This window comes from Heterodontus francisci, chromosome 37, assembly GCF_036365525.1.
Source record: "Heterodontus francisci isolate sHetFra1 chromosome 37, sHetFra1.hap1, whole genome shotgun sequence".
In the NCBI taxonomy this organism is placed as follows: domain Eukaryota; kingdom Metazoa; phylum Chordata; class Chondrichthyes; order Heterodontiformes; family Heterodontidae; genus Heterodontus; species Heterodontus francisci.
The window spans coordinates 22,809,091-22,825,638 of record NC_090407.1 but is presented as its reverse complement, the minus strand read 5'-3'; the positions used below and the strand labels follow the sequence as shown (position 1 = coordinate 22,825,638).

Here is a 16,548-nt window from a genome sequence, read left to right as displayed (position 1 = left end):
GAGATCCGAAAGGCAAAGGCATTGGAGTGGCATGGGTCCAGAAGAAAGGGAAAGAGCTGAATATGGACGCTGTTGCGAAAATCCAGCAGAAAAGTGGAGAAAGCAGCTGGAAGTGAGTGATCAAACCAGGGAATAGCTGGGAAAGAGAGGTGATGCTGCTACCTTGAATTTATGTTGCACCTAAATTACCCCTCTTTGTGATGTGCCTTCACATCTGGTGTGAACTAATTTAGATTCCTTTAAACTCATTCCATCCCAAGAGATTTTCCTTAATTTTGCCTCACTTTGAAATTCTTCATGAATCCAGTCTCTATATAGTTTTGGGACCAATCAGAGTTTGTGACCAGGCCAACTTAAAGCATATTATTAAAGAATGGAATCAGTGAAATGTCAGGGTCTTCCCCCTTTTCATCTCCCAAGGTTGGTAGACATGAGTCAGCATAGAGCTAATGGAGTTTGATAACCAATCACTACGGGCTCAGGTACTGGGACTCTGATGGAGTGCTGACCCCCAATCACTATGGGCTCAGGTATTGGGACTCGGATGGAGTGCTGACTCCAATCACTATGGGCTCAGGTATTGGGACTCGGATGGAGTGCTGACCCCCAATCACTATGGGCTTAGGTATTGGGACTCGGATGGAGTGCTGACCCCCAATCACTATGGGCTCAGGTATTGGGACTCGGATGGAGTGCTGACCCCCAATCACTATGGGCTCAGGTACTGGGACTCGGATGGAGTGCTGACCCCCAATCACTATGGGCTCAGGTACTGGGACTCGGATGGAGTGCTGACCCCCAATCACTATGGGCTCAGGTACTGGGACTCGGATGGAGTGCTGACCCCCAATCACTATGGGCTCAGGTACTGGGACTCAGATGGAGTGCTGACTCCAATCACTATGGGCTCAGGTATTGGGACTCTGATGGAGTGCTGACTCCAATCACTATGGGCTCAGGTACTGGGACTCGGATGGAGTGCTGACTCCAATCACTCTGGGCTCAGGTACTGGGACTCGGATGGAGTGCTGACCCCCAATCACTATGGGCTCAGGTACTGGGACTCGGATGGAGTGCTGACTCCAATCACTATGGGCTCAGGTATTGGGACTCTGATGGAGTGCTGACTCCAATCACTATGGGCTCAGGTACTGGGACTCGGATGGAGTGCTGACTCCAATCACTATGGGCTCAGGTACTGGGACTCGGATGGAGTGCTGACCCCCAATCACTATGGGCTCAGGTATTGGGACTCAGATGGAGTGCTGACCCCCAATCACTATGGGCTCAGGTATTGGGACTCTGATGGAGTGCTGACTCCAATCACTATGGGCTCAGGTATTGGGACTCGGATGGAGTGCTGACCCCCAATCACTATGGGCTTAGGTATTGGGACTCGGATGGAGTGCTGACCCCCAATCACTATGGGCTCAGGTATTGGGACTCTGATGGAGTGCTGACTCCAATCACTATGGGCTCAGGGATTGGGACTCGGATGGAGTGCTGACCCCCAATCACTATGGGCTCAGGTACTGGGACTCGGATGGAGTGCTGACCCCAATATGGGCTCAGGTACTGGGACTCGGATGGAGTGCTGACCCCCAATCACTATGGGCTCAGGTATTGGGACTCAGATGGAGTGCTGACCCCCAATCACTATGGGCTCAGGTATTGGGACTCTGATGGAGTGCTGACTCCAATCACTATGGGCTCAGGTACTGGGACTCGGATGGAGTGCTGACCCCCAATCACTATGGGCTCAGGTACTGGGACTCGGATGGAGTGCTGACCCCAATATGGGCTCAGGTATTGGGACTCGGATGGAGTGCTGACTCCAATCACTATGGGCTCAGGTACTGGGACTCGGATGGAGTGCTGACCCCAATATGGGCTCAGGTACTGGGACGGATGGAGTGCTGACCCCAATATGGGCTCAGGTACTGGGACTCGGATGGAGTGCTGACCCCCAATCACTATGGGCTCAGGTATTGGGACTCAGATGGAGTGCTGACCCCAATCACTATGGGCTCAGGTATTGGGACTCAGATGGAGTGCTGACCCCCAATCACTATGGGCTCAGGTACTGGGACTCAGATGGAGTGCTGACCCCCAATCACTATGGGCTCAGGTACTGGGACTCAGATGGAGTGCTGACTCCAATCACTATGGGCTCAGGTATTGGGACTCGGATGGAGTGCTGACCCCAATATGGGCTCAGGTATTGGGACTCGGATGGAGTGCTGACCCCCAATCACTATGGGCTCAGGTATTGGGACTCGGATGGAGTGCTGACCCCAATATGGGCTCAGGTATTGGGACTCGGATGGAGTGCTGACCCCCAATCACTATGGGCTCAGGTACTGGGACTCAGATGGAGTGCTGACCCCCAATCACTATGGGCTCAGGTATTGGGACTCGGATGGAGTGCTGACCCCAATATGGGCTCAGGTATTGGGACTCGGATGGAGTGCTGACCCCCAATCACTATGGGCTCAGGTACTGGGACTCAGATGGAGTGCTGACCCCCAATCACTATGGGCTCAGGTATTGGGACTCGGATGGAGTGCTGACCCCAATATGGGCTCAGGTATTGGGACTCGGATGGAGTGCTGACCCCAATCACTATGGGCTCAGGTATTGGGACTCGGATGGAGTGCTGACCCCAATCACTATGGGCTCAGGTATTGGGACTCGGATGGAGTGCTGACCCCAATCACTATGGGCTCAGGTACTGGGACTCAGATGGAGTGCTGACCCCCAATCACTATGGGCTCAGGTACTGGGACTCGGATGGAGTGCTGACCCCCAATCACTATGGGCTTAGGTATTGGGACTCGGATGGAGTGCTGACCCCAATCACTATGGGCTCAGGTATTGGGACTCGGATGGAGTGCTGACCCCAATATGGGCTCAGGTATTGGGACTCGGATGGAGTGCTGACCCCCAATCACTATGGGCTCAGGTACTGGGACTCGGATGGAGTGCTGACCCCCAATCACTATGGGCTCAGGTATTGGGACTCTGATGGAGTGCTGACCCCAATCACTATGGGCTCAGGTATTGGGACTCTGATGGAGTGCTGACCCCCAATCACTATGGGCTCAGGTATTGGGACTCGGATGGAGTGCTGACCCCAATCACTATGGGCTTAGGTATTGGGACTCGGATGGAGTGCTGACCCCCAATCACTATGGGCTTAGGTATTGGGACTCGGATGGAGTGCTGACCCCCAATCACTATGGGCTCAGGTATTGGGACTCGGATGGAGTGCTGACCCCAATCACTATGGGCTTAGGTATTGGGACTCGGATGGAGTGCTGACCCCCAATCACTATGGGCTCAGGTATTGGGACTCGGATGGAGTGCTGACCCCCAATCACTATGGGCTCAGGTATTGGGACTCGGATGGAGTGCTGACCCCCAATCACTATGGGCTTAGGTATTGGGACTCGGATGGAATGCTGACCCCCAATCACTACAGGCTCAGGTATTGGGACTCGGATGGAGTGCTGACCCCCAATCACTATGGGCTCAGGTACTGGGACTCGGATGGAGTGCTGACCCCCAATCACTATGGGCTTAGGTATTGGGACTCGGATGGAGTGCTGACCCCCAATCACTATGGGCTCAGGTATTGGGACTCGGATGGAGTGCTGACCCCAATCACTATGGGCTTAGGTATTGGGACTCGGATGGAGTGCTGACTCCAATCACTATGGGCTTAGGTATTGGGACTCGGATGGAATGCTGACCCCCAATCACTACAGGCTCAGGTACTGGGACTCGGATGGAGTGCTGACCCCCAATCACTATGGGCTCAGGTACTGGGACTCGGATGGAGTGCTGACCCCCAATCACTATGGGCTCAGGTATTGGGACTCTGATGGAGTGCTGACTCCAATCACTATGGGCTCAGGTATTGGGACTCGGATGGAGTGGCCATCTGAACTCGATGGGAAGGTTTTCATTGAAAAACTCTGGTGAGGGGCAAAGGCCCACAATGCAGAACATCACTGAGGCTGAAACAAGTAGGAGAGAAAACCAGATAAATCAGGAAGCAGTGAATCAGTGACAGTAAGTTTCAGTAGTAAAAGCCTATAGTTAGTAGGAGAAAAGGCAAGGGGAGCGGGGCGGGTAAGGAGCTCCTGAGAAAGAATGGAAGTTGGAGATGGGGGGTGTTCAGTCTTGCTTTTAAGGCAGTGAACCCTGACTAGTCTTTGTCAATGCTACAATAGGATCATCTTGTGACTGTGCCAGATCTGCTGAAAGGCTACACCTCACGCATTAACCTTTCTTTCTCTTTTAGACACTGTGAAGTCGTCACCATTTTCAGAATTTACACTGGTCTGTAGGCCATATACTGTCCAGTGCCAATGACACAAGAATGTAAATCAAAATGTAATCAATCCATACTAAAAATTCTCTGCCTCCCCCACCCCCAGCCCTTTTCCAAATAATTTATAGATTGGCCTTTATTACAAAGCTTTTGTGTAGATAAGAAACCAAAAAAACCTCTGTGGAAAGTGACACGATCTTCCTGTTTAAAATGTGTTCACCACAAATTTCTCAGGAGATTGGTAGACGGGAAACTGTGTCATAAGGCTGTTCACCACATCCCCCAGGGAAACTACCTGCTGTTGGCTGAACAAATGTAGCGTAGGTGATGGTAGTCGTGGAAACCAGAGGTCAGGCTTGACACAGAACTCAACCAGATTTGGTCAGTTTTCTGCCAGTAGTGATCTTTGATATAAAGCCTGGCTACCCGACCCGAACCTGACTAGCCATTTGTCGGGTCGGGTCTATATTCCGAGTCCAGCATTCGGGGTCGGGTCGGGTCGGGCTGGACAGTGATGTTTCTGGGTCACGGGATCAGGGCTTACCCATGCTTCCCCACAACTCCGTCTGTGGAAATAGCCTGCTGCCGGAACAGATGAAGGATATTCGTGTCGGGTTGAGTTGGGTCGGGCGCGAAAAAAAATTAAAGGACTCAGGCTGTGGTCGGGTTGGGCCTGGGTCGGGTTTTAATTTTATACCCGAGCCAGGCTTCACTTTGATGGGTTCCTGCTTGACCACAGTTACAAAATGGCAAGTTTCACTTTCCAACTGAGCTGGAGGAGAGGGCAGAGACTTGTGTATTTCAGCCTTGTCTCAAGATGCTACTCGTTCAGTTATCACTAAAGGCGCTGACAGTGAAACCCTTGCTGAAGAGACTGGAAGGGAAAATATAAAGGAAAATGATGAATAGCTAAGAAGTTTGTGGAAAAACAATATCTATTTAGCTAAATGTGGAACAGTAAGGAAGCAAAAATTAAATTTGGCCGATTAAACTGGTCCTATCTTGAGCTATTGTATTTTAGGCCAGTGTAGCAGTGTTAGCAAATGTCTTGTTATACATTTGGAAGGCAATAGACAGAGGTGTTGAGGTGCACGTAAAGTAATACTGTTAATTCTCTGCAGGAATCTATCGATGATGTCTGTACTTTAAGTTTTCTGTTTTCTGTAGTTTATCTGTGTTTGATCACACCGCCCTGAGCCATTCAGCTCCTTGCTATCTAACGTCACTCACATCCAGTTTCTCCTATATTCTCTCCGTTAGTCCTGCCTTCTCCTCAAGGCCGAGTCATGCCAGGCTATATTTGCCTGCAGACTGTCCAGCACTTTGCCAATCTGGCTATAAATTTGTAAATCTACATGGTGTGTTTCAACAGGCTCCTCACCCCTGAACGATACCACAGCCGAGCCTGGTCCTGCTCTCGCCGATCACCCAGACATGCACCTCCCAACAGTGGGGTGGGTGGGTGTGGGGAAGGGCAACTGAGTGACCTCAGTGATTGCTTTAAGCTTCCCTCCCTGGTCAGGGGTCATGCTCTTGGCTGAAATTGGTTAACTTAGAAAATACCCATCTGAGACCTTGTTGATCCCTTTAACCCACTATCATTCCATGCATTTACCCATCGAGCCATCAGAGTGAGCCAGTCACTCAGTCACTAGTGTGATGAAAACCCCATGTGCCAAATGGAAATATTAATTTCATCGTGTGGAACTTTGCCTGAGACTTTTACTGGAAATTGTTACAAATAACTTGTAAAACAGAATAGCTAGCAGCCAAGATGACCGCACATAATTTGCATATGAGAAAACCAAAGGATTAGGCTGGAGATGGATGTGATTAACTCAGCCTATCCAGAACTATGAGGTGCTCTCTGATTCAGTTATCTGAGGTAGCCTTGTCAATGTTGGTTGTCAAAAGTTATTGATACCCATTGACTTTGAAAGAGCCAATCCCTCCACCAAGTATGTCTGGGCAGCCTGAGGGGAGAGCCTTGAATTTCAGAGACCATTTCAGAAGATTCTCATTCAAACACAAAGAGGTGGACATATCATGTGACTGCTTGGGCCACCTGGAGATTTGTGCATGGTGACTCAGAAGGCAGACTGTAACTGAAGTCCAGCAAGGGAACATCTCTCTCCTCTCTCCAGTAAAGTCCCAGAGAAGCCTCGGCTGCAACTACTAAGCCTTAATCCTACAGCCCAGCACAGCCAGGAACTAGGGGACACGGATAAATCCCCTCTTCTGCCTGTCAGAACCTGAGAAGCAAGCCTGAACTGTGCACGTGGCCCAGCGAGGACTTCAGGACTACAACTTCAACTAAGAACTCTGGAACTGAGATTCTGTATTTAAATGCCATTTGTTACGGACTCTACTCCAACCTTCCAACTGTGTTTTGTCCTCTGTAATGTGTGTTTGTGTGTGTGTGTGTGTCTCTCTCTCTTGTGTGAAAGTGAGCATGGATGCATCACGTATTTCAGTAATTTTAACTGGTTTAAAGTGATAAGGTTAATAAATTTACATCTTTATTGTTTAAACTCAAGAAAACCTGTCTGATTGATTCATTTGCAATGATATTAGAGGAACAGGAGCAAGTGCTCACTGAGGTGCTAAGCTAAATCACTGTGTTAAAAAGAATAAACCCTGTTGCGGCCAAACCAGAGAATGGGCGAAAGGGGAGCCTGAGACCCCCTCCTCACCTGGTCGTGACAATAGGTTTATCGTCTCCACATTGTCCAACTGCCAACATTAAAGGAAGGGAAGAATTCTGATATGTCGCATGATAAAAGTTTGTGATTTAAACCATGTTGCAATGTCTTTGCTGATGGACGCCTGGTGATAGAATCAGATGCTCACACAAAAACACCTGAATTAAATCAACATTTTCACAAGAATTCAAGCATCACCAGTAGTGGACCATTTCAAAATTGAATAATCATTAGCTTAACAACAGCATTTCATTCCTTCCTCCCTCCCTTTTAAATATTTTTGTTTGATAGTGAGTGCTGATGGCATCACTGGGGAACTGAGCCCAGCAGTGTGAGGAAACTGAGTAGATTTGCAGGCTGGGTTTTCTAGTTGGCACTCTGTAGGGTTTAGCTGCAGCGGCAGACAGTTACAGCCTCTCCCACATCTGCTGTCTGGTCCTGACAGCATGGGCTAACTTCAGTTATTTCATTTCTGGCCATTGTGACATCAGTTTCTGCCAACATTCTCTCCTTTAAGGTATTGGCTCATTGGTATGGAGCAGCCGCCAGGAGTGCTGGGTGCCCTGTAGTATTGAGTCCTAGTGCCCATTCTTCATGTGTGAGTCTGGAGGGACAATTATAATCCAACCCGCCCATCAGGAAACTGATGGGATCGGGCACTACCCTGGACTTAAACCTTGCCTGATTTTACTCTCTATGGAAGTCAATATTAGGCAGAGTGTAAAACCAGAGAGCCACCTGATCATACAGGTCTCCCGCCCAGCAAGTTAGATTAAAACTACCCGCTTGAATGACAGCAAGCTGGTCGACCGACATGTGCATCACAACCCAACCCAATGCTGACCTCAACTACAAATGAAGACTTTCCAGCAAGGTCTATTGGGCAGTGACAGCAGAAGGACAGTTGTTACATTACCTCCTGCCTGGCACAAGGAGCATTGATGCTAATTATAACAAGCTAATTTAAGAAACTGACTGAAACTTATTTGAGCATGTAAATGGAGATTGAAAACAACTTACTTTTTCCCCTGTTCCCAGACTCGACCTTCTCCTGTCATGGGAATAGAAGAGTTAAAGCATTAGAGGAACAGATACATACTTTTTTGCCACCTGCTTGTGTTAAATGTCTCTTATACTGTTTAAATGATGGGTGGAAAAAGCTGCTCTAAAATCAGCCCTGCCGAGATCAGCATCAGATAATGAGTAAATGCTGCCCCCTGCTGCTCTGTCAGCAGAATAACACAGGTATCAGAGTTTAGGACAGGAGTGCAGACACCATGAACAAACTGCAGTTCCTCGATTAGCGTTCTTAGCAGAAATGAGAGTTAAATAACAGGAGAGAGCTAAAGGAATTGGGCGACGTTAATAAATCTCATTCTGGACAACAGCTGGGAATTGCCTCAATGCTGCTGAAACAGGGCCTACAATGGCAGGCACCATTTCTGTAACATTAATGCTAAGTAATTGCACCTATTTCAATTAACTACTATCCACTGACCATCAGCGAAGTACCAGAGGGTACCTGATGCCCCTGGAACCATAGACAACAATGGTATCCAGTGCCTCTGGAGCCGTAGGTTACCATGATACCCAGTGCCTCTGGAACTGTACTTCACGTTGATATCCAGTGCCTCTGGAACTGTACCTCACCTTGGTACCCAGTGGCTCTGGAACTGTACCTCACCTTGGTACCCAGTGCCTCTGGAACTGTACCTCACCTTGGTACCCAGTGCCTCTGGAACTGTTACTCACCTTGGTACCCAGTGGCTCTGGAACTGTACCTCACCTTGGTACCCAGTGGCTCTGGAACTGTACCTCACCTTGGTACCCAGTGGCTCTGGAAATGTACCTCACCTTGGTACCCAGTGCCTCTGGAACTGTTACTCACCTTGGTACACAGTGCCTCTGGAACTGTACCTCAGCTTGGTACCCAGTGCCTCTGGATCTGTACCTCAGCTTGGTACCCAGTGCCTCTGGAACTGTACCTCACCTTGGTACCCAGTGCCTCTGGCACTGTACCTCACCTTGGTACCCAGTGGCTCTGGAACTGTACCTCACCTTGGTACCCAGTGCCTCTGGAACTGTACTTCATGTTGATATCCAGTGCCTCTGGAACTGTACCTCACCTTGGTACCCAGTGGCTCTGGAACTGTACCTCACCTTGGTACCCAGTGCCTCTGGAACTGTACCTCACCTTGGTACCCAGTGCCTCTGGAACTGTTACTCACCTTGGTACACAGTGCCTCTGGAACTGTACCTCAGCTTGGTACCCAGTGCCTCTGGATCTGTACCTCAGCTTGGTACCCAGTGCCTCTGGAACTGTACCTCACCTTGGTACCCAGTGCCTCTGGAACTGTACCTCACCTTGGTTCCCAGTGGCTTTGGAACTGTACCTCACCTTGGTACCCAGTGCCTCTGGAACTGTTACTCACCTTGGTACCCAGTGCCTCTGGAACTGTACCTCAGCTTGGTACCCAGTGCCTCTGGATCTGTACCTCAGCTTGGTACCCAGTGCCTCTGGAACTGTCCCTCACCTTGGTACCCAGTGCCTCTGGAACTGTACCTCACCTTGGTACCCAATGCCTCTGGAACTGTACCTCAGCTTGGTACCCAGTGCCTCTGAAACTGTACCTCACCTTGGTACCCAATGCCTCTGGAACTGTACCTCACCTTGGTACCCAGTGACTCTGAAACTGTACCTCAGCTTGGTACCCAGTGACTCTGAAACTGTACCTCACCTTGGTACCCAGTGACTCTGAAACTGTACCTCAGTTTGGTACCCAGTGCCACTGGAACTGTACCTCGGTACCCAGTGCCTCTGGAACTGTACCTCAGCTTGGTACCCAGTGCCTCTGGAACTGTACCTCAGCTTGGTACCCAGTGCCTCAGGAACTGTACCTCAGCTTGGTACCCAGTGCCTCTGGAACTGTACCTCAACTTGGTACCCAGTGCCTCTGGAACTGTACCTCACCTTGGTACCCAGTGCCTCTGGAACTGTACCTCACCTTGGTACCCAGTGCCTCTGGAACTGTACCTCACCTTGGTACCCAGTGCCTCTGGTTCTGTACCTCACCTTGGTATCCAGTGCCTCTGGAACTGTACCTCACCTTGGTACCCAGTGCCTCTGGAACTGTACCTCACCTTGGTACCCAGTGCCTCTGGAACTGTACCTCACCTTGGTACCCAGTGCCTCTAGAACTGGACCTCACCTTGGTACCCAGTGTCTCTCGAACTGTCCCTCACCTTGGTACCCAGTGCCTCTGGAAGAGAGGAGGGGAAAACAGTGGATGCACTTTTTTGGAAAAAACACTGATTGCTATCAGCACCGGAGAGGTTTACAGCACAGAGGGAGACCATTCAATCTACCTCTTCTATGTTAGTTCTTCGATGAAGTAACAAAAGACTACTCCCACCCATCTGCTCTCACCCTATAACCATGTATCTTCTTCTGCTTCACTGTTCTCTGATAAGATGTGATCTTCTTCTTCTTCTTTGGCCTCCTTGTCTCGACAGACAATGAGTCAGCGCCTGGTCGGTGGTTTGTGGAGCAGCGCCTGGAGTGGCTATAAAGGCCAATTCTAGAGTGACAGACTCTTCCACAGGTGCTGCAGAAAAAATTGGTTGTCGGGGCTGTTACACAGTTGGCTCTCCCCTTGCGCTTCTGTCTTTTTTCCTGCCAACTGCTAAGTCTCTTCGACTCGCCACACTTTAGCCCCGCCTTTATGGCTGCCCGCCAGCTCTGGCGATCGCTGGCAACTGACTCCCACGACCTGTGATCAATGTCACAGGACTTCATGTCGCGTTTGCAGATTTCTTTAAAGCGGAGACATGGACGGCCGGTGGGTCTGATACCAGTGGCGAGCTCGCTGTACAATGTGCCCTTGGGGATCCTGCCATCTTCCATGCGGCTCACATGGCCAAGCCATCTCAAGCGCCGCTGAACCAGTAGGGTGTATATGCTGGGGATGTTGGCCGCCTCGAGGACTTCTGTTTTGGAGATATGGTCCTGCCACCTGATGCCAAGGATTCTCCGGAGGCAGCGAAGATGGAATGAATTGAGACGTCGCTCTTGGCTGACATACGTTGTCCAGGCCTCGCAGCCAAAGAGCAAGGTACTGAGGACACAGGCCTGATACACTCGGACTTTTGTGTTCCGTGTCAGTGCACCATTTTCCCACACTCTCTTTGCCAGTCTGGACATAGCAGTGGAAGCCTTTCCCATGCGCTTGTTGATTTCTGCATCGAGAGACAGGTTACTGGTGATAGTTGAGCCTAGGTAGGTGAACCCGTGAACCACTTCCAGAGCGTGGTCGCCGATATTGATGGATGGAGCATTTCTGACATCCTGTCCCATGATGTTAGTTTTCTTGAGGCTGATGGTTAGGCCAAATTCATTGCAGGCAGCCGCAAACCTGTCGATGAGACTCTGCAGACACTCTTCAGTGTGAGATGTTAATGCAGCGTCAGCAAAGAGGAGTTCTCTGATGAGGACTTTCCGTACTTTGGACTTTGCTCTTAGACGGGCAAGGTTGAACAACCTGCCCCCGATCTTGTGTGGAGGAAAATTCCTTCTTCTGAGGACTTGAATGCATCTGAGAGTAGCAGTGAGAAGAAAATCCCAAATAGTGTAGGTGCGAGAACACAGCCCTGTTTCACGCCACTCAGGATAGGAAAGGGGTCTGATGAGGCGCCGCTATGCTGAATTGTGCCTTTCATATTGTCATGGAATGAGGTGATGATACTTAGTAGCTTTGGTGGACGTCTGATCTTTTCTAGTAGTCTGAAGAGGTCACGTCTGCTGACGAGGTCAAAGGCTTTGGTGAGATCAATGAAAGCAAGAGGGGCATCTGTTGTTCACGGCATTTCTCCTGTAGCTGGCGAAGGGAGAACAGCATGTCAATGGTCGATCTCTCTGCACGAAAGCCACACTGTGCCTCAGGGTAGACACGCTCGGCCAGCTTCTGGAGCCTGTTTAAAGCGACTCGAGCGAAGACTTTCCCCACTATGCTGAGCAGGGAGATTCCACGGTAGTTGTTGCAGTCACCGCGGTCACCTTTGTTTTTATAGAGGGTGATGATATTGGCATCGCGCATGTCCTGTGGTACTGCTCCCTCGTCCCAGCACAGGCAAAGCAGTTCGTAGAGTCAGGCTTAGCTCTCTTGATTATTTCAGGGGTAATGCCGTCCTTCCCAGGGGCTTTTCCGCTGGCTAGAGAATCAATGGCATCACTGAGTTCCGATTTTGTTGGCTGTCCGTCCAGCTCATCCATGACTGGCAGAGGCTGGGCTGCATTGAGGGCGGTCTCAGTGACAGCATTCGCCCTGATGTGATAATGATAATGATAAAGATAATGAAAAAGATGTGATAATCTCTGCCTAATTATTCCCTCTTGTAAATAACTGCATGTTCCAACAGCCCTCTCGATTTCTCCCAACCTCTCCGCTCACACCCTTGGTGACAGTTTTAAATAAATGACCACTTGACCCTGATGCTCCAATCAGTGGAAGTAATCATCGGATCATAGAATGCTCTCTGTAACAGCAATTAAGCCAATCCCACTCCTCCGCCCTTTCCCCTTCGCCCTGCAGATTTTTTCCCTTCAGGTTCTTATCCAACTTTCTTTTTACAAGCCACCAACCTCTCAGGTGCTGCATTCCAGATCCTAACCACTTGCTGCAGAAAAAAGCTTTTCCTCATGTCGCCTTTCCTACTCACCCTATTAAAGCCCATCATAATTTTAAAAATCTTTACTAAATCTTCTCTGAGCCCATACAGCTCAATTTGAGCCAGTCCTAATATCTCAAGACTCCCATTTCCCATCCCTGGTATCATCCTGATGAGACTACACTGTGGAAGGCTTTAATGTCCTGTCAATAATGGGGCATTAAAATGGCAGACAGTACTCTATTTGTGGCTTTGTAAAAAATTATCATTACCACTTATGACCTCAATTAGATCCCTTCATTCTAAGTACATTTTTTTTATACTTGCAGGTGATGAAACGTATCACGATATTTTTAGGGAGTTCTCCCACATGGCATCCAACAATCCCGAGAAACTCAACAGGAGAAGTTTCCACGTCAGCCATTCCTGCAGGTAGCTCGAGATGTTGCTCCTCTAGCCTGCGGCCAGGTTCTCTGGAGACTCATGTGCTGCTCGCCTGCTGACTGTTACTGTCACTCCATTAGCAAATGTGATCCATGTCCAAGGCCCTGAGGATAGACAGAGGTGTGGATAAATTCCATGGCTCCAGGTGGGGCCAAGAACACTTGACAATTCTGATATTTATTACCAGAAGCACCACAAGTTGTGGTTTTCACATGTAAAATTGTTTTTAGATGAGCTTCCTCACCCACCCTCACCCCTCCCCCACATTCCTTGTCATAGTTGATACATATGTTATTTGGAACTGAGCCACACAGGAAGTTCCCAGGTTCACTCAATGCTAAATTGACTAGTTTTAGTCAGGGTGTTGATGGGTCATTGTCCTGGGCTAAGGAGAGGAAAAGACTCCTATTTCTGATCACTATCTAGCAGCTCCTGCTGGACAGTGGACACGTGAGGAGGTCCGATGAGGGCAGAATTCTGCTGTGCTGTGATGCCTCCCAATAGCTGGCCAAAGCCTATTATCTACAAAGAATGGCTGTTTGGGTGAGGTAGAAGAGAGGAATTAGAGATTGGCACCTGTTGAACCAGACCCCAGCATGAGTCAGCACCTTTTGGGGAAAGAATTGGAGGAACATCTTTTTAATTTAAGCTGACACAATAACCCAGTGTTCTGGATTTTAGAGAACTGTGATTTCTCCCCATCTCCACACATCCAGCCTTTAAGGGTAGTCCCTGTGGTACCGTGAAGTTTTGAGTGGGTAAAGATGTCTCATGATGCAAAGTTGCTGATACGTACCGGTGATTTTAAATCAATCCTCATTTTATGATGTTGTTCTCTATTGTGGTCACCCTGACACTTGTGCAATATTGTATAATATTTGTAAAAGTGTGTAATCGCTAGAATGATCATTTTATGCAGGATTGATTTCGATAGAGGCCATCCAGTTGAATATGGCTGACATATCAAGTTGCCTGCAGCTGTATTAACGCTGGGTGAGGTATTTAGACTCCCACATCTTCCCCATTCCAGATCATCCTCCACCCATGCCACCCCAAATAAAATATAAGCTTGTTAATTAAGCAGATTCCAACTTAATTGTTTTCTGTTTGAGGGTTTAAGACATTACTGACACTTGAAAGCAAAACAAATTCCTCTAGCCCTGTTGAGAACCACTCCGGGCTTGTTTCCTGATACATGCTGAGTTGGCTGACATCAGCAATTGGCTTCAGCAACTCTGGAATAGGGAGGAGGAAAATCTCTTGGGATTTCCCATTCCTGTTCACCTTTTCCAGTGAATCCCACTGCGAAGATTATTTCAGGCGAGCACAGGGTCGGGTTCCACTCCGATGCCCTGCAGGGTTGAGCAATCATACCACATATGGACAATGGGTAGTTGGGTGAGGTATCAGAGGATTTTTGGTGGAGCTTCATTCCAGCTTACATCACTGCCTTCAGTGGAGGAAGAGGGGGGGCCAGGGAGAGGAATTATAAAGAAGAGGAAGGAGTAAAGGAAGGGAGGAGGGGGGAAGAAAAAGTATTGCTTATTTTTCATGACTAAAATTGTTGCTCAGCACTTTCTGATGGAATGATCATTTACAGTTTTCTAAATAAAATATTATTTATTACAAACTCATATTTAAGGGGCTAGTACTTCTCAGTTTTTTAACCTTTTCGAAGCATGTGATAAGACACTTTATGTATTTGCTTTATTGTATTATAAAATAAAAGCGCCGACTATACAGGTATAGTCTGCAGAGTTTGCCATTTTTCAAATCCAACCTTGTACATAATGTACATGCAATTTAGGAAGTAGGAAATAATATATCGGTCATGTATATTTTTAATGACAATCTTGTGCAGAGCATAAACACCAGCATAGACCTGTTGGGCCAAATGGCCTGCTCTTGTGCTGTAAAATAACCATGTTACTCTGTAAAAAAGTGATTCATATACAACATTGCAGCATGTGTAGAGAATCTGAACAGATGTTTTTTAATAATAAAATTGATCTGTTGTAAAACTCGTAAGTGTTGCTGTTTTTTTTTCTCATGTTCTGTGTGTGGAAACAAATTCCAACCAGCAGCTGATCCTTCTTTCTTTCCGACTGGAACATAACATTTAGATTTTCCGCTTTTGAAATAATGGGAGCACGGCCGTTGCAGAGTAACTGTTTATGAGACGAAATTCCAGGGCTAGGAGCAACATAAAGCTGACGGATCTGGCTGTTGCTATTTGGGGCAGAATCCATATCTGCCAGATGTGAAATCCGTGCCAAATTCCAAACGGGAGGTGGTGGTGAGGGCGAGTCTTCCTGCTCTTGCTCCTGTCTGAGCTCTCTTGACCAGTTTCTGAACCAACTTTGCCTGAGTTTTATGTTTGTCATGGTCCAGTGTGTGACCTGTAGGGCACAAGTACAGCAATGCGGTGGACTCTTAACTGCCCTCTGAAATGGCCTAGCAAGTCACTCAGTTGTCAAGAGCAATTAGGGATGGGCAATAAATGCTGGCCTAGCCAGCGATGGCCACATCTCTTGAAAGAATAAAAAAGGAACAAAATGTGGGCCAGAAATTCCGAATGACCTGCTCCTGGAACATGCTGGAATTGTATCTCGCAAAATTGCTCACTGCCAACCCGTGAATTTACTATCATTAAAATAATTAAATTACAGGGACATCATAATATTTTCCTTTATTCCTCACATTACTTCCTTTGATGTTCACATCAACCTTCCCTTTGTGACCCTTCTTCCTTAATAGTGTGTATCTGTTTTGTACCCTGTGTAATATTTCTAAACAGGAAACATAGCTTGATTAATAATTTTAAATCTGAAATTGATAAATTTTTCCTAGCTAAATGTATTCAGGATTATGGAGCCAAGACAGGAAGATGGACTTGGGATGGTTTCATTGAATGGCAGGACAGGCTCCAGGAGTTGAATAGCTTAGTCCTATGGATGAAGTTATAATGTGGGGAAGTGTGAGGTTGTTCACTTTGGTGGTCACAGAGAAGCAGAATATATTTTCAAAGGCATGAAACTTCCAAATGTTGAAAATCAGAGACACTTGGGTGTACTCATCAAGGAACACAGAACGTTACCATGCAGGTACAACAAGCAATTAGGAAGGTAAATTGCATGTTGACCTTTATTGCAAGAGGATTCGAGTACAAGGACAAGGAAGTCTTGCTACATTTGTACAGGGCTTTGGTGAGACCATACCTAGAGTACTGTGCGAAATTTTGATCATATTTAAGGAAGGATATACTTGCTTTGGCGGCAGTATAGCGAAGGTTTGCTAGATTGGCCCCTGGGATAAGAAGGTTGTCTTATGATGACAGCCAGAGTAAATTGGGCCAGAACTCTCTGGAATTTAGAAGAATGAGAGATTCTGAAGAGGCTTGAC

General features: G+C 48.0%; 1 protein-coding gene across 4 annotated transcripts in view; it reads left to right on the top strand.

The window, feature by feature from the left end:
- The window catches only part of acap3a (ArfGAP with coiled-coil, ankyrin repeat and PH domains 3a), a 338,239-nt gene extending 323,099 nt beyond the window's left edge, over window positions 1–15,140 (top strand). For all 4 annotated transcript variants that reach the window (XM_068017295.1, XM_068017293.1, XM_068017296.1 and 1 more), the window contains one exon: window positions 13,032–15,140. In XM_068017295.1, the coding sequence (XP_067873396.1) occupies window positions 13,032–13,138 (107 nt within the window). In that variant the 3' untranslated portion in view covers window positions 13,139–15,140. The remainder of the gene's footprint in view (window positions 1–13,031) is intronic.
- The last annotated feature ends 1,408 nt before the right edge of the window (window positions 15,141–16,548 follow it).